Source organism: Schistocerca nitens, chromosome 6, assembly GCF_023898315.1.
Source record: "Schistocerca nitens isolate TAMUIC-IGC-003100 chromosome 6, iqSchNite1.1, whole genome shotgun sequence".
NCBI classification, from domain to species: domain Eukaryota; kingdom Metazoa; phylum Arthropoda; class Insecta; order Orthoptera; family Acrididae; genus Schistocerca; species Schistocerca nitens.
Window position 1 is genome coordinate 694,674,160 of NC_064619.1, and position 23,008 is coordinate 694,697,167.

General features: G+C 45.0%; 1 protein-coding gene across 2 annotated transcripts in view; it reads right to left on the reverse strand.

Moving 5' to 3' along the window:
- Window positions 1–23,008, reverse strand: part of LOC126263201 (glucosidase 2 subunit beta) — a 196,740-nt gene that overhangs the window by 78,825 nt on the left and 94,907 nt on the right. For both annotated transcript variants that reach the window (XM_049960264.1, XM_049960263.1), the window contains exon 6: window positions 9,487–9,651. In XM_049960264.1, the coding sequence (XP_049816221.1) occupies window positions 9,487–9,651 (165 nt within the window). The remainder of the gene's footprint in view (window positions 1–9,486; window positions 9,652–23,008) is intronic.

The following is a 23,008-nucleotide window of genomic DNA, read 5'->3' on the forward strand; positions in this document are numbered from 1 at the left end:
CATTTATTTTTATCTGTTATTCCTTTATTTTTATCTGTTACTCCTTTTAAGTTGTGATTTCATGTACTGACACTTTCCATGACCTTTGAGATTTGCCTCTCAATTTGGTCCTACAGAACTTGACGTGTAAATAAATAAAGAAATAAATAAATAAATACATACATAAAAGAGCAGTGACGTCTACTGATTGCTTATGCAGCCATAAAAGTTATCGTTTTGATTCAGTAGTTTTGACTGTAGATGAAAGTGAACAACAATGGCTTTGAAAGCCATGTGCAGTACCCAGGTCGACGTATTTGTTCAACAAGTTTTCATTCATAATTCCTCACTGGTGCTCTGGCAATTTCCTAATTTTTAACACATTGCTCTCTACGCAACTCTTACACAAAACCTCAGGTATTGCAAATTGTATGCAATAGAGGTACCGAATATAGTTAGTGTGCAAAACAAAAAGCACAGAATGTCAAGCAGATGAGCAATTTTAGACCACTGTCGACAAGATGGGGAGGATTTTTTTCCCACTTTCTCACAGGTGAAGAGATGAAACATCCGATATCAATGTGGAATCAAAATAACAGCTGGCAATGAGAGAGAGAGAGAGAGAGAGAGAGAGAGAGAGAGAGAGAGGGGGGGGGGAGTGGGAGGGGGGGGGGGAGAGAGAGAGAGAGAGAGAGAGAGAGAGAGAGAGAGAGAGAGAGAGAGAGAGAGAGTAACCTCCTTACTTGTCAAACTTTGATGGCTATCACGGAAGTTTTCAACTACCCATTCTACAGTCATCACACACGACCCATCACTGAAAACACTGGCTTGGCTGACAATGGCTTGAAGGGTGACAAGAAACTCAAGACCGTTGTTGTCAACTGATTCAGTTCCCAGGCAGGACTTCAACGTAGATGGGTTAAAGAAGCTAGTGCAATATTACAAACAATGCAAAAAATGGTTAAAATGGCTATGACAAATAACGAAAAGAAATTCAGTCCTTTATTGAATTTTTTTTCAACAACAAAGCTTTGCTCACCACAGAATGCAGAGAGCACATGTCGAGCAGTCAAAGGGTTAATATCAGTTACTTTGTATTTTTGTACGAGATTTTTCAATTTTTTCCTTTATTTGCTTTCAGACTCGCAGTGCTAGTTCGTTAATCCAACAAGGAAAAATAAGTATTGTATCGTAAGTATAGTTGTTTACCCTTTTTATTTCACATTTAATTGCCCCCATTGATAATCTATTGGCCTGTAAACATTGTAGCCACTACCGGTGTTGCCTTTCAGATAGGAACTGTATCGTATTTTTGCAAGTTTGTATTTAAGAAGACAAGCACTTGATGCTTCCCCACTGTTGCTATAGTTGTTTGACTAAATATATTCTTGTCTGTCTTTCCAGTCAGTTGTTTTTATCCCATCGTGGACCTTCCATTGTTTGATTTTCCCTCAATAGTATATGTAAATCAGTATGTAAGCTTGAACTTTTGTAAGGATACTTTAATTTAGTGTGGAGTGGTGTAACAGTTCTGTGTGTTAAAATTACTGTGTATTCTGCCACAAAAAACTTTTAATTTCAGATGCAATGTTGGTGATGCTGTGCTGGTAGTTTGGAATGAAGCTCACCGTAATTATCTCATTCTCCAAGAAACATCTACTCTGTATTTCCTGCATCAAGATTGCTTGGATATACTTGGCTTGCGTCCAAGTTCAGGTTAGTCACAAACATTCAGAGGCAGTGGAGAGTTTCTTCTTAGGTATTCTGGAGTTTCTTTCTGTACCAGTCAGTTTTATTGTGTTCTCTATAGTTTGCAAACCTTCGGAGATTTTAATTTTTGTTGTGGGTTTGCGGTAACAGAAGTTGTGTGGTAGAGGGGGGGCGTCATTTGTTTTAAAGATGGTAATTTGGGTATAGTTCAGAATTATTCTGTAGCTTATACAGAGTGTTCAAAAAGTCTCTCCACAGTGCCGTATGATTGTTAACTGCACTTGCCATATGATTGTTCGCCTGCCTGGGTTTTTCAACGAAACAATAAACACACAATGATACTGCAGTGATTTTCTGTACCCATTCCTAGAAGAACTTGTGTGAAGTGAAATACTGAATGGTTATTTTCAACAAGATGGTGCAATCGCGCACACAGCTTGCATTTCAGTGTCACTGCTTGCTGATGTTTTTGGTGATCGCGTAATTTCACAGGGACTTTGGCCTCCACGATTGCCTGACCTAACACCACTTGACTTTTTCTTCTGGGGTGCAGTGAAAGCAAATGTCTATAAAAAGCGTCCAAAATTCATCAATGAATTGAAAACTGCAATATCCACATTCACTGCTTCGTTACAGAAGAAATGTTAACAGCTTGTGTCTGGAAACATGATTAGATGAATTGAATTGTTTATTCAACAACAGGGAAGACACTTTCAACATTTAATGTGAAAATTTGTAAGTAAAAATGAATATTCAAAAAATTAATAACTTGTATTTCACTGAGTTTCATTTCCGTATGGCATGCGTGGCTAACAATCACACGACACTGCGGAGAGAATTGTTGACCACCTTGTTGTTGTTGTTCTGGTCTTCAGTCCTGAGACTGGTTTGATGCAGCTCTCCATGCTACTCTATCCTGTGCAAGCTTCTTCATCTCCCAGTACCTACTGCAACCTACATCCTTCTGAATCTGCTTAGTGTATTCATCTCTTGGTCTCCCTCTACGATTTTTACCCTCCACGCTGCCCTCCAATGCTAAATTTGTGATCCCTTGATGCCTCAAAACATGTCCTACCAACTGATCCCTTCTTCTAGTCAAGTTGTGCCACAAACTTCTCTTCTCCCCAATCCTATTCATTACCTCCTCATTAGTTACGTGATCTACCCACCTTATCTTCAGCATTCTTCTGTAGCACCACATTTCGAAAGCTTCTATTCTCTTCTTGTCCAAACTGGTTATCATCCATGTTTCACTTCCATACATGGCTACACTCCATACAAATACTTTCAGAAACGACTTCCTGACACTTAAATCTATACTCGATGTTAACAAATTTCTCTTCTTCAGAAACGATTTCCTTGCCATTGCCAGTCTACATTTTATATCCTCTCTACTTCGACCATCATCAGTTATTTTACTCCCTAAATAGCAAAACTCCTTTACTACTTTAAGTGTCTCATTTCCTAATCTAATCCCCTCAGCATCACCCGATTTAATTTGACTACATTCCAATATCCTCGTTTTGCTTTTGTTGATGTTCATCTTATATCTTCCTTTCAAGACACTGTCCATTCCGTTCAACTGCTCTTCCAAGTCCTTTGCTGTCTCTGACAGAATTACAATGTCATCGGCGAACCTCAAAGTTTTTACTTCTTCTCCATGAATTTTAATACCTACTCCGAATTTTTCTTTTGTTTCCTTTACTGCTTGCTCAATATACAGATTGAATAACATCGGGGAGAGGCTACAACCCTGTCTCACTCCTTTCCCAACCACTGCTTCCCTTTCATGCCCCTCGACTCTTATAACTGCCATCTGGTTTCTGTACAAATTGTAAATAGCCTTTTGCTCCCTGTATTTTACCCCTGCCACCTTCAGAATTTGAAAGAGAGTATTCCAGCTAACATTGTCAAAAGCTTTCTCTAAGTCTACAAATGCTAGAAACATAGGTTTGCCATTTCTTAATCTTTCTTCTAAGATAAGTCGTAAGGTTAGTATTGCCTCACGTGTTCCAACATTTCTACGGAATCCAAACTGATCTTCCCCGAGGTCCACTTCTACCAGTTTTTCCATTCGTCTGTAAAGAATTCGCGTTAGTATTTTGCAGCTGTGACTTATTAAACTGATTGTTTGGTAATTTTCACATCTGTCAACACCTGCTTTCTTTGGGATTGGAATTATTATATTCTTCTTGAAGTCTGTGGGTATTTCGCCTGTCTCATACATCTTGCTCACCAGATGGTAGAGTTTTGTCATGACTGGCTCTCCCAAGGCCATCAGTAGTTCTAATGGAATGTTGTCTACTCCTGGGGCCTTGTTTCGACTCAGGTCTTTCACTGCTCTGTCAAACTCTTCACACAGTATCTTATCTCCCATTTCATCTTCATCTACATCCTCTTCCATTTCCATAATACTGTCCTCAAGTACATCGCCCTTGTATAAACCCTCTATATACTCCTTCCACCTTTCTGCCTTCCCTTCTTTGCTTAGAACTGGGTTGCCATCTGAGCTCTTGATATTCATACAAGTGGTTCTCTTCTCTCCAAAGGTCTCTTTAATTTTCCTGTAGGCAGTATCTATCTTACCCCTAGTGAGACAAGCCTCTACATCCTTACATTTGTCCTCTAGCCATCCCTGCTTAGCCATTTTGCACTTTCTGTCGATCTCATTTTTGAGACGTTTGTATTCCCTTTTGCCTGCTTCATTTACTGCATTTTTATATTTTCTCCTTTCATCAATTAAATTCAATATTTCTTCTGTTACCCAAGGATTTCTATTAGCCCTCATCTTTTTACCTACTTGATCCTCTGCTGCCTTCACTACTTCATCCCTCAGAGCTACCCATTCTTTTTCTACTGTATTTCTTTCCCCCATTCCTGTCAATTGTTCCCTTATGCTCTCCCTGAAACTTCTGCTTAAGCTGATGAAAGTAAGGAAGCCAAGTCAATTGGGTGTCAAAAACCAGTCCTAAGAATTGATATGTCTCCACTACAATGAGTGGATCATCATTAAGGTAAAGTTCCGGTTCCGGATGAACGGTAGGACACCGACAGAAGTGCGTAAGACACGACTTTGCAGCTGAAAACTGGAAACTGTGGGCTAGAGCCCATGACTGTGCCTTGTGGATGGCTCCCTTTAGGTGCCACTCAGCAACACCAGTACTGGTGAAGCAGTACAAAATGCAGAAGCCGTCTGCAAACAGAGAAGGTGAGATGGATGGCCCTACAGCTGCTGCTAGACCATTAACGGCCACTAAAAATACACACACAATCAATACAGAGCCCTGCGGGACCCCATTCTGCAGGATATCGGCGGGAAATATGGAAGGCACCAACTTGGACACAAGAAGTTCGAAGCAACAGGAAATTTTGAATAAAAATCGGGAGCAGGCCTCGGAGACCTCATTCGTATAATGTGGCAAGGATATGATGATGCCAGGTCGTATCATACACTTTTCGTAAATCAAACAAGACAGAAACCAGGTGTTGGTGTCTGGAAAAGGATGTTCAGATGGCAGACATAAGGGACACATGATTATCAGTGATAGAGCGACCCTGGCTAAAGCCACCCTGACATATAGTTAGTAGACCACATAACTCCAGGACCCACCCCAACCGCCGACACACCATACATTCCAGCAGCTTACAAAAAATGGTGGTGAGGCTGATGGGCCGATAGCTATCCACATTAAGCGAGTTTTTACCGGGTCTGAGCACCAGAATGATGGTGCTCTCCCGCCATTGCGATGGAAAAACGCCATTGCACCAGATCCAGTTGAAGATTACAAGGAGATGTCGCTTGTCATCACATGAGAGATGTTTAATCATCTGACTGGATCCGATCTGGACCAGGACCTGTGTCGGGGCAACGGGCAAGGGCACTGAGGAGCTCCCACTCTGTAAAGGGAGCGTTATAGGATTCACTGTGGCATGTAGTGAACAAGAGGACTTTCCCTTCCAGCCGCCACTTGAGAGTGCAAAAGGCCGGAGGGTAATTCTCCAATGCAAGGCTTGAGCATAGTGCACAGCAAAGTGCTCAGCAATCGCGTTTGCATCAGTAGATAACACAACATTTATGTTAACACTGGGAACATCTGTTGGGGTATGGTACCCGAAAACACGTTTGATCTTTACCCAGACTTGGGTAGGTGACGTACGGCATACAGTGGTCAAGACATATTTCTCCCAACACTCCTGCTTCCGTTGTTTGACAAGTTGGCGAACACGGGCATGGAACCATTTAAAGGCTACGAGGTGCTCCAGGGAAGGGTGCCACTTATGCTGCTGTAGAGCTCACTGACACTCCTTAATTGCTTCAGTGACTTCCGGCGACCACCAAGAAACTGCCTTTCGCCCGGGGCACCCTAAAGAGCATGGGATAGTGTTTTCTGCCACAGAAACAATAGTTGTAGCCACCTGCTCAATCATCATATTGATGTTACTGTGTGGGGGAGATTCAACAGTGACAGCGGAGGTGAAAGTTCCCCAGTCTGCCTTGTTTAAAGCCCAGCTGGGCAGGTGTCCGTAGGCCTGACACCGGGGCAGATGGGGAAGTGGTCACTACCACACATGTCGTCATGTGCTCTCCAGTGGATAGATGTGAGAAGTCATGGCCTGCAAATTGATAAATCAATGGCCGAGTAACTACCATGAGCCACACTGAAATGTGTGTCAGTCCCAGTATTTAAGAGACAAAGGTCAAACTAAGACAGTAAAGTTATAAGATGTCTGCCTCAGCCAGTAAGTACGGGGCCACCCCACAAGGGGGTTATGGGCGTTAAAATCTCCCAAAAGTACGAAAGGTTTAGGGAGTTGATCAGTCAGTGCAGGTAATACATTCAGGGATACTGCACCATCTGGAGGAAGATATACATTGCAGACAGTTATTTCCTGTGGCATCCTTATTTTGACAGCCACAGCTTCAAGAGGAGTTTGAAGGGGTACAGTTTCACTACAGACTGACTTTAGGATATAAATGCAAACTCCACCTGACACACAATTATAGTCACTACGGTTCCTGTACTATCCCTTATAGTCACAGAGGGCAGGGGTCCACATAGCCGGGAACCAGGTTTCCTGGAAGGCAATGCAAAAAGCAGGTGTAAAGCTTAACAGTTGCCATAGCTCAGCCAGGCAGCAGAAAAAACCGCCACAATTCCACTGGACGATGTCATTGTGAGACTGGGAAGGCATGGAACATTTAATGAGGCAGTTTACGCCTCAGTGTCACCTGCTGCCACTGACTTTTTGCATCAGCAGTGTATCTATATCCATTGTGTCTGAGCAACCGGCGAGATATAGGTCCTCAGCGGATGGCAGAATCTTCACCTCATCTGCAGACGCAGAGCTTGTAGGTAGTGGTGTTGTGGGTGCCAATGCAATTTCCTTGGTTTTGGGGACCTTCTTTTTTTGATTTCTCCTGCTTCTCCTTTGGTTTCCTGGCTGGGAGGACTTAACTGATTCAGTCTCTGAGACTAAGGATGAGCATAAAGCCCTATGACCAGCTGCTTTTGGGCTCTTCAGCCACTGGCAGGTGTCATCTTTCCCACTAGCAGAAACCTGGGAAGGGAGTGACCTGAGGGACCTCTTCCTAGCGAGAGGAGCCGAAGAAGACTTATGCTTCTCCAGCTGAGAAGTGGGGACTGATATCCCCGATGGTTGAGGGGGTGTTGCTCCTTAAGTAGGTGGTGCAAGAGTAACAGAGAGGGAACCCCCCCACCATCAAGGGAGCAGGTGTAGTCTTCTGCTTCTGAGAGGTGACAGGAATGCGAGGAACTGATGGGGCGGCTACTGTTCTCGTAGGGCGGTGTAAGAGGAGGTCATAGCCAAAGGATGTAGGTGCTCAAATTTCCTCTTAGTCTCAGTGTAGGTCAGTCGGTCCAGGGTCTTTTATTCCACGAGTTTCCTCTTTTTCCGTAAAATCCTACAGTCTGGCAAGCAAGGTGAATGATGCTCTCTGCAGTTGACACAGATGGGAGGTGGGGCACATGGAGTATTGGGATGTGATGGACGTCCACAATCTCGACATGTGATGCTGGAAATACAGCGAGAAAACAAATGGCCAAACTTCCAGCACTCTAAGCACCGCATTGGGGGAGGGATATATGGCTTGACGTCACAGAGGTAGACCATCACCTTGACCTTCTTGGGCAATGTGTCGCCCTTGAAGGCGAAGATGAAGGCACTCGGTGACAACCTAATTATCCCTCTGACCCTGATGGACGTGCTGGATGAAACGAACACCTCGCCGCTCTAAATTGGCACGCCGCTCATTGTCAGACTGCAAAAGAAGGTCTCTGTGGAATATGATACTCTGGACCATATTTAAACTCTTATGGGGTGTGATGGTAACAGAAACATCCCCCCAACTTATCACAAGCGAGTAATGCCCGTGACAGGGCAGAGGATGCTGTTTTTATTAAGAGTAACCCAGAGCACATTTTGGATAAGCCCTCCATCTCCCCAAACTTGTCCTCCAAATGCTCCACAAAAAACTGAGGTTTCATGGACATGAAAGATTCCCTATCAACTCTTGGGCAAATAAGCTTCACTGCCATCCTTACCCTGGCATTCCTCCCACAGTGTGGCCAGGGAGGGGAACGATTTGGGGTCAGATTTCTTAGCACTGAAGTTAGACTTTTCCTGCTTGGAGACTGCTGGCGGCGGACCACCAGCAAGAGATTACGTACTACGCTTCACGGCATGTCATCCACCCTGATGCCATCCGCTCCAACCAATGGCTCTCTCCACGGGCGCCATCCAGCCTCAGCAAGGGACACCTAGCAGGATGGCCATTGCCGGGGTCCAAATGCTCCAGGGAGATGGAGCATCTACTCCAGGGCATACATGGGAAGTTAACGGTGCATACATCAGCAGAGTGATCTGTGTTGTCAGGGGGCTACAACCAACAGGGTACATGGCAGCCCCACCACAACGGACTGGCTACTGTGCTGGACATGAGCTGCAAAGAATTCCATGGTCATCGTCAGTGCAGAAAGCGAAACTGCATAGTGCATGGTGGCAAACGCACACAGGAAGGTGTCCTCACCCAAGAGATGGAGAATGAGCGGGACTGCAATGTGATGACAAGAAAGTGGGCTAAAAATCTCAATGCACAAAGGTGCCCTTCCCCAACTGGCTTGCTCTTCAGGAAAATTTAGAAATATGGATGTCAAACCTGACAGAAGACCATCATGTAAAAGCCAAAACATGTGAGACTCATTTTAGTCACCTCTTACGACACGCAGGAATACCTCGGGCCTATTCTACTCCCCTCCCCCCCTGGAACCACAGCGGGTTCAAACCAGTCTACTCTTCTCAGGCTGTCAACAAGAAAGGTCTATTCATCACCAGGCAAATACAATGATAAATTTGACACTATTAAATTCCTAAAATTCAAGAAAAGTAAAAATGAATGTGATTGTTGGTAATTTATGAAAATCTGTATTTCTTCTCCAGAAGCCATCATACGGTTTGTGGCGAAGGGTATGTTGTTATTTTCTCATTTCTATTGTATTCACAGATGGTTCATGGGAAGAATTCTGTAAGCACTCCTCCAAATAGGACCAAAGTTCTCTAGTATAATGGCAAGAGTCATTAAGCAACAAGTGTGTGGGAGGAAGTAACACTGACTCATCTTGAAACATCAACACTTGGAACTTTTGGTCCAACTTTTTCATGATGATTTACGTTTCCATAGTATCTCCAACTGAAGTTACTGAAGAAAATATTATAAATAGCAACAATAAATCATTTCAGACATAATAGTGTACAAAGAATTTTGCTGTATTTGCCTACCTGTGATAAAGTCTCTATTTCTTCATGTGTGTCAGATGAATCTGGCGATTCTGCTGTTGGTGGCTTGAACATACCGCTGTTCATTAGCAACAACGGTCTCATTCTAGGCCAACCAGTTGCAAGGAACTCATCCCAATCCATTTCTTGCTGGGTGTCAAAGAACAACTAAAACAAATGAATTTAATGAAGTAAAGGTTTTAAAATATTATTGCTTTTAAATTTATTACAAGTCTGACAAATTTATTATTTACAAAATCTGTATGTAGGTGCATAGCTATTCTAATTCTGTATATTCCTTAAATTCCTTGTTTAACTAATTTCTTCTTTTGGCATTGTAGTTTATTAACATCTTGTGTTTCAAGAACACATTTCCCACACCAGTTAACCACTACAAACATCTCAAAGTTTTTTTTTTCCTCTTTTTTTTTCATGCAGATATGATAACTACATCTACATCTATACTCAGCAAACCACTATGATGCCCACGGCAGAGGGTATGTCTCATTGTACCGATTATTAGGGTTTCTTCCTGTTCCATTTATGTATTAAGTGCTGGAAGAATGATTGCTTAAACGCCTCTTCATGTGCTGTAATTAATCTCACCCTATTATCATGATCCCTATGTGAGTGATAAGTAGGTGGTGGTTGTATATTCGTAGAAACATCATTTAAAGCCGGTTCTTGAAACTTTTTAAGTAGGCCTTCTTAGGATAGTTTATCTTCAAGAGTCTGCCAGTTCAGTTTCTTCAGTATCTCTGAGACGCCCTTCCAAGGCTCAAACAAACCTATAACCATTCACACTTCTCTTCTCTGCATACATTCAGTCTCCACTGTTAGTCCTATCTGGTACAGGTTCCTCACACTGTAGCAATATATCAGAATGGGTCATACAAGTGATTTGTAAGCAATCTGCTTTGTTGAATGATTGCATTTATCCAATAAACTGGAGTCTACCTCTGGCTTTAGCCACAACTGAGCCTAAGTGTTCATTCCATTTCATATCCCTACAAAGTGTTACACCCAGGTATTTGTATTAGCTGGCCAATTCCAGCTGCGACTCACTGAGATTATAATCATTGAATATTATGTTTTTTCACTTTGTGAAAAGCGCAGTTTTACATTTCTGAACATTTAAAGCAAGATGCCAATCTTCACGCTACTTTGAAATCTTATAAACACCTGATTGAATATTTGTGCTGCTTCATTGAGACGGTACTTCCCTACACATAACTGTGTAATCTGAAAAAAGTTGCTAGCAACATTGTCTGCAAGATCATTAACGTACATGAACAGTAAGGGTATCAACACAATTCCCTGTGGTACACCTGAAGATACTTATACATCTGACAATGACTCTCCATCCAAGATAACATGTTGCGTCCTCCCTACCAAAAAGTCCTAAATTCCGTTACAAATATCACCTGATACCTAATATGATCATACTTATGACAATAAGTGTAGGTGTGGTACTGAGTCAAATTATTTTCGGCAATCAACACATACTCCATCTACCTGAAAGCCTTGATCCAAAGCTTTCAGTATGTCATGTGAGAAAAGTGCGAGTTGGGTTTCACGTGATCGATGTTTTCAGAATTCAAGGTAACTGGCCTTGAGGAGGTCATTCTGTTCAAGATACCCCATTGTGTTTGAACTCCTAATATTTCTAAGATTCTACAGCAAATCAATGTCAAGGATCCAGAATGAGATTTTCACTCTGCAGCGTCAAGGATATTGGACAGTAGTTTTGGGGATCACTTGTACTACCCTTCTTGTAGACGGGTGTTACCTGTGCTTTTTTCCAAGAACTGCACATAGTGTTTTGATCAAGGGATCTACGATAGATTATAGTTAGAAGAGGGACTAACTCAGCCTTATACCTGTATTCAGCAGAGAATCTGATAGGAATTCATCAGCCCCTGGAGCTTTGTTCAATTTTAATTATTTCACCTGTTTCTCAACACCGATAACACCAATACTTTTTTCACTCATCTTTTCATTGGTAAGACGATTAAATTGCAGCAATTCTCCTGGTTTTTCCTTTGTAAAGGAACATTTGAAAACTGAGTTACGCACTTTAGTTTTTGCTTTGCTACCCTCCCTTTCAGTTCCTGTCTTATTCACTACGGACTGGACAGTAACTATTGATGCCACTAACAACCTTTATATATGACCAGAATTTCTTTGGGTTTTCTGAAAGATCATTTGACAATATTCTGCTTTGGTAGTAATCGAAAGCTTCAGGCATTGCTCGCTTTAGAGCCAAATGCCTTTTATACAGCATCTCCCTATCTATAACCCTATTCTTCGTTTCACACCTATTATGCAGTAGTTTCCATTTCTTTAGAAGTTTATTTAAAGTGACTGTGACCCATGTAGGGTGCCACCAATTATAAACTGTTCTACTGGGTACATATCTACCCAGTGCATGGTCAATTATCCTTTTAAATTTGACTCATAGTTCCTCTACATGCTCCAGTCCTGTGCTGAAAGTTTCGAGTTCCCCATTCAGATGTGACACTACTGCTTCTTTATGATACAGTAAGATGCCTAATAGTCAGCCATAACAATGAAAATATGTATGAACTGAACACCTAGAATTTTTGAATCTATTCAAATTACTATCATCAATTACTTAGCTATGATGGTGTTGTGACAGTGCCACGACATTTAACAGTGCCGCCACGACAGTATGCGCAAACGGCGATAGAGGCGCTCCGTAACTCGGTTGAGCGCGGGAGCGCCACCTAGCTATGAACAGCGCTGGCAGCATGTCACGGCACGGCAGTCGAATGAGAGATACTGAGTTGTTATCATGTAACCAGCTATTGTTTCTAAGTGAGTGTGTTTGAATATCCATGCAATTATTGGTGATTAAAGGTTATAACACTTTTTGGCGATGAGGATGGGATATTTTCACTGCGTTGTGGATTGCAAACATGGAACAGCTTATGCAAGCGCTCATTGAACAACAAACAGAGCTGACGGCTGTTATTCAGGCGTTGTCAATGTCGCTTACTCATCGTCTGTCTTCCTCTTCTCCGCCTCCATTCCCTCCTTACGATGAGGCCGCTGAAGACTGGGAGGATTACGAGAAGCGTTTGCGGCAACACTTCTTGGCTTTCGGCATTGTCGATGCTCCTATATGTAAGTCGTTATTTCTATCTTGGATTTCCCCACGGATCTATCAGCTGCTATCTCAGTTAGCCCCTCTGCGGGAACCTGCCTCCCTGTCCTTCCAAGAAATGTGTGACTTATTGTCTAACTATTAGCGCAAAAACACCCACATCGTTGCTGCCCGCGTGGCGTTCTACCAGTGTAGTAAACAGCCCCATCAATCTTACCGGGCTTGGGCGGCGGAACTACACGGTCTGAGTAGGAAATGTCAGTTTGTCACGGACAATCATCATGAGTCTTATGCTGATTCAATGGTTAGGGATGCTATTCTACGGCTTGCTCCTGATAAAGAAGTTCGTCAACATGCCCTACAACTGCCAAACCCGTCGTTGTCGAAAGTTCTAAGCATCGCTCAATCCTTTGAAGTGTCTCACACTGCTGGCGCGCAAATAGACGCGTGGTGTGATGTAGGCACTGTACAGTCAACTTTCGACATGGACAATTTGCCTGTTTCACAGGAGAACGAAGATGTGGCGGCGGTTCACTCGTGTAAACAACGTCGCGTTGGGCCGCAACGCTCGCAGCGAAAACAGCAACCACAGAAGCAGGTTCGTTCCGCACTTTCTTCTTGTCCACGTTGTTTCGTACAGCATGACAGGGCCGCGTGTCCAAAACGTTGGGCCACGTGTAATTCATGTAGGAAAAAAGGCCACATTGCTTCTGTGTGTCAGTCCCCTAAAGTTCCTGTCGACGAGGACGAGGCATCGGACATGGATGTTAACTGTGTGCTTTCTCAAACAAATAAGTTGTTTGTTACTGTTCGTGTTCTGGATAAAGACATTCGCATGCAAGTGGACACTGGCTCTGCAGTAACTCTCATTAATTCTCGCACGTATTTGGAGTTGGGCTCCCCTCCCTTGTCTCCAGTTACACGAAATCTGAGTACTTATAATAAACAGAAAATTCCTATCATTGGCCAGTTTGATGCTTCCACTGCCTACAAGTCTGTTGTTAGGCCCCTCACGTTTTATGTGGTGGATCATGCGGGCACTGAAAACCTGTTCGGTTATGATGCTTTCCAGTTGTTCGGGTTCTCCATTGATGATGATGTGCACCTCATATCTGATGATATTCCATATCAACAGCTGGATGGATTGTGTTCTGAATTTTCGTCTGTGTTCTCTGCTGGGTCATGCCAAGGATTTTGAAGCCCACATTACTCTTAAACCTACAGCTCGCCCTAAGCTTTTCCGGGCACGCCCTATTCCGGTGGCGTTGCGTGCACCTGTCAAGGCTGAGATAGACAGGTTAACAGCTTCAGGGATTCTCCTTCCTGTTACCTCCAGCGAATGGGCATCGCCAATCGTGGTGGTTTCTAAACCAAACGGGAGTCTGCGATTGTGTGGTGATTTTAAAGCCACCGTCAACGCTCAGAGCCTCATTGACACTTATCCTCTTCCCCGTCCTGAGGAGTTATTTACCAAGCTCGCTGGGGGCCAGTTCTTTTCCAAACTTGACTTATCGGAGGCGTACCATCAGTTGCCATTGGATGCTTCTTCCAAGGAATTTCTCGTTATCAACACTCCTTGTGGGTTGTATCAGTACCAGCGGTTACCATTTGGCGTCGCTAGTGCGCCGGCCATTTTTCAGCGGTTTTTGGAACAGCTCACGGCTTCCGTTCACAGCTGCATCAACTATCTGGATGACATTGTTGTCACGGGGGCCTCCACTGAGGAGCACCTTCGCAATTTGTGTTCACTGTTTCGGGTTTTGCATTCGGCTTGATTGAAGTGCAATCTGGACAAGTCACAGTTCTTCCAACCCTCCATTGTGTATCTTGGTTTCCACTTGTCCCGTGAGGGTATACGTCCTCTCCGTCAGCACGTTGCGGTCATTAACGCTCTACCCCGGCCGTCGATGGTCAAAGAACTTCAGGCGTTTCTAGGAAAGATTGCTTATTATCACAAGTTCATTCCATCTGCAGCGGCGGTAGCTCATCCTCTGCATCAGCTGTTATGCAAAAACGTCCCTTTCTGTTGGTCCGACGAGTGTGAGCAGGCTTTTGTCCGCCTGAAGGCTCATTTGCCACATTCCGTCCGGGTCAGCACTTGGTTCTGGCGACTGATGCATCACAGTATGACCTAGGGGCTGTTCTCACCCATCGGTATGAGGATGGGTCGGAACGACCCATCGCCTATGCTTCCAAGACCCTCAACGATGCGCAACGGCGTTACTCTCAAATCGAAAAGGAGGCGCTCGCTATCATTTATGGTCTAAAAAAGTTCAGCGTTTTTTTGTATGGTTCTAAGTTTCACCTCATCACCGACCACAAGCCGCTGGTATCTCTGTTCAGCCCATCGGCGTCACTCCCGGATAAGGCAGCTCACCGCCTGCAACGTTGGGCCTTATACTTGTCTCGTTTTCACTATGAGATTCACTATCGCCCCACGGCCCAGCACGCCAACGCTGACGCATTGTCGCGATTGCCGATGGGCCCCGACCCGGTTTTCGATCGTGATGAACTACTCTGTTTCCACATTGATGAGGAAGAACGTCGTGTGGTTGAGGGTTTTCCACTTACAGGTTCGCGGGTCGCGTCGGCTACTGCGCGGGACCCGGTCCTGCGTCAGGTGATCGGTTTTGTTCAACGGGGTTGAACACCAGCCCGAGAAGCCAGTCCTGTCGCTGCTGCCGATCTACCGTACGTGTTGATGCAGCCGACGTCACTACCGCTTCCGAGTACGCCGGAATCGGCCCCAGTCGCGACGCCACCTTCTCCGGGAACCATCTCACTGGAGCACACCCCCAGGTCCACGACACTTATGGATGCTGCTCCAGAGTTTTCACCCATCATCTCGTCCAGGAGGCACATTCCACGCACGAGCTTCTGTCCTGGACATTTTCGACCATACTGTCGTGTCTCTCCGTGGGATCTTCTCGGGGCCTCACAAGAGGCCATGGATGTCTCCGCACTGTCCATGTCTCCAAGGAAGTGAGTGTTTTTATTTTCAAGGGGGGAAAGTGTTGTGACAGTGCCACAACATTTAACAGTGCCGCCACGACAGTACGCGCAAACGGCGATAGAGGCGCTCCGCAACTCGGCTGAGCGCGGGAGCGCCACCTAGCTACGAACGGCGCCGGCCGTATGTCACGGCACGGCAGTCGAATGAGAGATACTGAGTTGTTATCATGTAACCAGCTATTGTTTCTAAGTGAGTGTGTTTGAATATCCACGCAATTATTGGTGATTAAAGGTTATAACAGATGGTAGTTTCAGGGTAGTGCAAATTCCATCCTACAATAATCACTGCCTTTCTTCTGGATAAGGATGTTACTAAATTTGAATCATTAGCAAGATGTACTACAAACTGTTAGTCAGACTGTTTATTTGGATGAAATTCTTTACACTTTACAGAATGTGACATCCATCTGATTGAGTACTGGACTAGTTTTCTGTTTCAAACTAAGATACAACACACACATTAAGTAACATGATAATTAACAGAATTCCAACAGACAAAATACACAGACAACTCTCAAGTATGGTGAGTACAAGTCCAGAGAGTCCAGTGTGACAATACTCTTTTAAAACAGCAATTGTAAAATTTAATAATGGACATGCCGGCCTCTACTCTAACCTTCCTGAAAAAAAGAGTACACTGTGAACATCGGGACTTTTCAAAAATATAGGAAAAGACAGACTGATACTTACTGTAAAGAAGACATGTAAAGTTGCAGGCAGGCACAATTAGAAGACACTTACATAAAGCTTTCGGCCACAGCTTGAACAGTAAAAGAGAGACACACTCATTATTGGCATTCTGGCCTGAGATGCTGGAGTTGGCAGTCATGTGTGTGTGTGAGGTGTGCTTATTTGTGTGTGTGTGTGTGTGTGTGTGTGTGTGTGTGTGTGTGTGTTTCACTGGTTTAAGTGTCTTCTTTATAGTAAGTAGCAATCTATCTTTTCCTAAATTGTTGATATTTCTACCTAGAGTTTCCATTGTTTGAAATTGGACTTTTGTTACTTATGCTGCTTTCAGGCAGGAGATGAGTTGGTTGCTGTTTGTAAATAACTAAAGATCGGTCTGATTGCTGTCAAGTAATTGGAAGCAGCTCCTAATAGGTTTATTGAGTGAACTGCCAAGAGTAACAGAGGTATCTCAAGTACTATCCTCTCCAACAGATGCTGTCTTCTTTGCAGGAAGCACAGAATCCACCACCACGTGTCCAGTTGACTGAGAGTGCCATGTCAGTTGTAGTTCTAGGGGCCCTGTACAGAGGAGGCACGGACCTGGGAGAACTATGGGTGTTGCACACATCCTCCCCAGAACCTACTAGTTTGAAGTGCTGTCTTCAATGGACGCTAAAACTGAAACCAATAAGTTTTTGAGACGGATTTCATCTGTTGGAAAACACGCTGTGTCCTGTGTCAAGGGGAACCAAAGCCAAAAGGCTGGATGTCTGTTAATCACTAACAGTTCACAAGTATGGCGAACAGTGGTACCACTTAGGGGCATGACAGCAAGGGACAGAAGGATCAACTTGTGCACTCTGTTTACATTCAGCATGTTGAAGAGGTTGGACTGACAACCAATGAGGCATCAAGCTGCAACCAACTGCAGGTTGTGGTGAATGTTGGAATGAACGATGCCTTTGTTTGAGATCCACGGTCATGCTCCGATTATTCGAATGACTGCCAGAAAGGGCTGCGAAGACCAGCCTTGCTCATGGAATTTCTGCACATTCACAATTTGTTGCAGCATTGTCCCCATAACTGACAGGGGTTCATCGGGGTTCTGTGACAAACTGAGCTGTGACTTCCTTGACTTGCGTCACTGGGCTGAAAATTGCAGGGTCCACCAAAATGATCAGGTATACACTACTCATCAGCAGCTACTACCCAAGGGTGCGTGTGTGTGGGGGGTGGGGGGTGGAGAGATTGTTTAAAAAGAGAAAAGGGCAGATAATATAGTTGCAGGAAGCCCAAAGTATTAGTGTCACGTGCAAGGTAGTGGTCCTCATAGATGAAACAGAAAAAAATCCTGGTGATCAACTCCCAAAGCATTAACGAAACAGTTCCAGAGTTTGATGATGATGATTCATGTTTTAGGGACACTAAACAGCGATTTCATCAGTGCTCTCTGGAGAACTGCAACAGATGGCAAAATCATCAATGATAAGGGAGCCGGAGATGCCCAGCAAGAGACCCGGCATTATAGGGTTAATGGGGATAGCAAAGAGGATGATGCGCAGGACGGAACCCTGAGACACATTTTTCCTGGATAAATGTGTCCTACAAGGCATAGTCTTTTAAAAATTCCTGAAGGAAACCAGCCATGCGGTCACAGAAGCCTTGTGTGTAGAGAGTACGGAGGATACCAGTCCTCCAGCAGGTGTTGTCGGCTTTCTCCAAACCGAAAAACATGACCACAGTCTGGGATTTCCGCACAAAACCATTCATGACATGGGTGGACAAAGTGACGAGATGGTCAACTGCAGAATGGCACACTCGAAATCCACACTGTGCAATGGTTAGTAAATTGCGAGACTAGCTGTCATACCAGCTGGGCATGAATCATATGTTCCATTGCCTTGCAAACACAGCTGGTGAGAGAAATTTGGTGATAGCTAGAAGGAAGGTGTTTGTCCTTACCAGCCTTAGGTGTGGGTATGACAGTGGCTTCACACCAGCATCTGGGAAATTTTCCCTCTGCCCTGATGAGATCACACATATGAGGCAAAAAGTGCTTGCCCACAAGAGAAAGGTGCCGCAGCATCTTAATCTGAACATCGTCTAGTCCTGGGCATAGGATCGAGATGAAGTGAGAGCATGATCTATCTCCCTCATAGTAAAGATGGCATTGTAGCACTCATGATTCTGAGAAGAGAATGGTATTGCCCGAGCCTCCTCCGGTTGTTTCTGATGGAGGAAGGCAGGGTGATAGTAGGAAGAACTCAAAACTTCCACAAAATGGCAGCCCAAGGTGTAGATAGCAATAGGGTCCATGATGACACCGTCTGCTATTGTCAGGCCAGATGGCCAGAGAGCCATCAGAGGTTGGCCACACAACAGAGGAAGGGACGGAACTGAAGAACTACTGAATGAAATCTACCTATCTCTTTTGCTATCCCAAAGAACACGACGACACTTTGCACGCATCTGTTTATAATGAATACAGTTTGCCATCATAGGGTGGTGGTTAAAAAAGCAGGGAGCATGTCTCCATTGCGAATTGCGTCACTGGATGCCTTGGATATTCCACCTGGTCATCACAACTGGGGAAATCTTGTTCTTCGAAGGTCGCCAAGGAGGAGTAAAGCTGCCAGTTAGCCTTAGTAAGTTGCCATGTGGACGTGCACACAGATGGGGTAGGAATCAGCAAACGGATAGCATACAGGAAACGGTCGCTCGAGTAGGTGTCAGAAAGAATGGACCACTCAAGACGATGAGCAAACTGGGCAGTGCAGAAGGATAGGTCCAATTGGGAATAGGTGTGTGTGGAGTCGGAAAGGAATGTGGGTGGTCCAGTGTTAAGACAGAATAGGTGAAGTCGGTTAAGAACGTCAGCCAAGAGGGCACCTCTCTGACAGGTCCTGGGAGAATTCCAAAGGGGACGATGTGCATTAAAGTCAAAGAGTAGCAAAAAATGGGGGAGGTAGCTCCCAACAAGTTGAAGGAAGTCTGCCCTGGTGACAGCGAATGAAGAAGGGACATATATACGTAGTACAGAGGAGAAAAGTCAGGTGGGGAAGAAAAAGGCAAACTGCAACAGCTTGAAGATTGGTAGTCAAGGAGATGGGTTGACTATGAACGTCATCCCATATGAGCAGCATGATGCCCCCATGAGATGGAACGTCAACCTCAGGGGTAAAGTCAAAACGAATCGGTAAGAAATGTGAAAGCTCAAAACTCATGATGGCGCAATTTCGTTTACTGAAGGCAGAGTACAAGGGGACGCCATGATGCTAAAAGCAACCGTGGTGAGAACTTGAAGAGGATCTTCGAGTGGGACTGAAGGCCAAGAACATTCCACTGGAGGTGAATCACAGTGAGGAAGAGATGTAGGGGTGTCACCTCGGCAGAGGCCGAGCGACAACCAGTGAAGAGTCACTAATACAGGGCACAGAAGCAGGATCCTGCTCCATGGGGTCCACAAAAGTGTCGGCTTGCTTGTGCGGTCGGTCTGTGGAGTCCAATACTGAAAAACGGTTGGTGGTGCGCACCAGTGACACAGAGGCCGGCCAGGCTAAGGTACTATGTGGCAAGAACTTTAAGAGGATCTTCGAGTTGGCAAAGGAGAAGACCGTTTGGCTTTGGTGGACTTCTTTGAGCCTTGCCGGTTAGAGGAAGACTCGAGTATTGTTTGGCTGCAGGGACGGAGGAAGTCTTCACAGGAGTACTACTTCCGACCTTTCTGGCCTACCGCTTGTGTAGCTAGTGGCTTCGCCCCTTGAGATGAGAGTTTGACTGCTTGGTGCACAGCTGGACGGGGGGATGGTGATGTTACCTTGACACTGGGCAATTTAACAACCTCAGAGCTGAATTGGAGGTCTCGTGTCTGCGTGGACCTGTCCTTCATGGAGCAAGGGGTAACAAGAACAGAACTATAGTTGCCAGACAGGAGAATGTAGGGTCTCCTACAAGCCAGTAACTCGCGAGCAATCGGGAAAGGCACTTTTTCCTTTAATTGGATCTCTTTGACAGCTGGCTTATCAAAATACATTGGGCAATTCCAAGCGGAGGCGGCATGGATGCCGTTGCTGTTGATACAACGGGGAGGAGGCGGCAGACAATTGACCTCATATGCATCCCTACCACAGGTTACACATTTGGCTTTGTGTTGACAAGACATTTTAGTGTGGTTCAAACAATGACACTGGAAGCAGTGCATTGGGTTCAGACTGTACGGCTGGTCTGTGATCACGTCATAACCTACTTTGATCTTGGATGGAAGAACACTATCAAAGGTGAGAAAAGGAGTGCGGATAGGCACTAAGGAGGAATCTGCCATCTTCATTACACTGTGTACGGCAACGATATCCTGATCAGAGAGGTAAGATTGGATTTCAGCCTGTGTTAGAGTGTCAAGCAGCCTGGTGTAAATTATACCATGGGAAATATTCAAAGTTCTATGGGCATCAACATGAACAGGATAGCCATGGAGAAGCGAGGCGGCAAGCAGTTGTGCTCGAGAAGTCTCCAAAAGCCAAGTGCTTTACCATAAAGGAGAGCAGGATTTCACAGGGCCGGAAACTGCATAAACACCTTTCTGAATAATAAACGGATCTACCATGGCGAAGGACTGACTGTCTTCAGAACATGAGACCACAAAGAACCGTGGTGCAGTGGGAATCATTAGCCTCGTTATGTTTATGTTTTGTAGACATTGGTTATGAAGATGATCCACTCATTGCGAGGAAATCCCCCATGATTGCCAGTGTCTCTGATGGCACGCTCCTTCCAACTGGGGGCCTCCTTCACAAGGAAGCACACTCGCACTAGGTAACTGTTCACACCTCAGGTCACACCTCCCAAACACCTGACAGGGGGACCAATCAGCAATTTGGGAAGGTTGCAGCTCAGGCAATCACCCCTCCCTGCACCTGGCCTGTACCAGGGGGTATGCGTGAACCCTACCTGTCGACCTGGGGCTGGGAAATTTGCATTACCCAGTTGTATGGGCCGGCCTCCAGTAGCATACAGGGAGGAAGAATAAAATGAGGAACATCAAACACCGAAGTGGAGGAATGAGAGGAGAAGGGGAAAAAAAGAACGGAAAAGGGAGTGAAAAACAATGGTGAGTCTGTTCCTACATCAGCGACTGACAATGCAGAACACCCCCAATAACACCCCAGACATGTTCCCCAAGGGAGGGGAAAAGGAATTGCAAGAGGATAGACATGCAGCACAGAAGAGGGAAAAGATGCTGCAAAGGCTGGGGCCCCATGGTAGCCAAGCACGAACCCACCAAAGAGTGGTGAGCCCCCGGAGGAGGGGGGAGGGGGGGGGGGGACAAAGGTCGGTTGGACAAGGATATCACACGGCAACGTGTCGAAGGAGAACACCGTTAATCATTTTTTTACTTCTTGGACCCTTTCCAGTTAGCAGTGGAAGACTCAGGTGTTGGCTGGCTGGAGGGACGTAGGAAGTCTTGACAGGAGCGCTCCTTGTGTCATTTCCAATCTGCTGGTTGTGTAGCAGGTGGCTTCGCCCTTTGAGGCGAGAGTTTGATGGCTTGTTGCACATTCACAAACGCAGCGCTAAATTTGAGGTTGAATATCTGTGTGACCATGTTCTTCATGGAGCGAGACAAGAACAGAACTATAAATGACAGACTGTTGAATGCAGGGTTTTCGTCTAGCAAACAACTTGCGAGTGACTGGGAAGGAACTTTTTCCTTCACTCAGATCTCCTGGACAGCCTGCTCATTTAGATATACGGGATAATCACAGGAGGAGGTTGCATGGTTGCCAGATTCTCAAGTGTACTTGTAATGATGACTCTGGTAGCAGCGCATCGGGGTTGCAATACATGGTCTGACTGTGGTAACTTCATTACCTGCTTTGATCTTTGACGGTAGAACCACTATCAAAAGTGAGAAAGACAGTGCGTGTGGTCACTAAGGGGACACTTACTTTTTTCATCACCCAATGGACTGCAATGACACCCGGATCAGGGAGGTACGTTTGGATTTCTGCCTCGGTCAGACCATCGAGCAGTCTAGTGTAAATAACACCACAGGAAGACTTCAGCGTTTTATGGGCCTCCGCAGCAAAAGGATAGCCATGGAGGAGTTAAGCTGCACTCAGTAGTTGTGCTCGAGAATCAGAAGTAGTCTCCAAAACCAAAGTGCCATTGCATAAACAAGAGCAGAATTTCACAGAGCCAGCAACTGCAACCACATCTTTCTGTATAATAAACAGATTTATCATATTGAAGGACTGACAGTCTTCAGTATGTGAAACTGTGAGGAACTGCAGTGCAGTTGGGAGGGTCTTTGAATTGTTAGCCTCATTCCATTTATGTTTTATAGACATTGAGTGTGAAGATGATTGGCTTATTGCGAAAAATTCCCCACGATTGTCAGTGTCTCCGATGGCGCATTCCTTCCAACTAAGATCACACCTCCCGAACAGCTGACAGAGGGACCAACTGGCAATTTGGGAAGGTAGCAGCTCAGGCAATCACCCTTCCCTGTGCCTGGCCTGTACCAGCGGGTACATGCGAACCCTACCTCTCAAATTGGGGTTGGGAATTAAGCATTACCCAATCACCTGTTACACGTCAGATTCATGGGCTGGCCTTCAAGAGTGCACAGGGGGGAAGAAGAAAAAAGAGGGACCACATATGCCAAAAAGGAGGAAGGGCAGTAGAAGAAAAATGAAGAAATAAAAAATGAATGAGAAA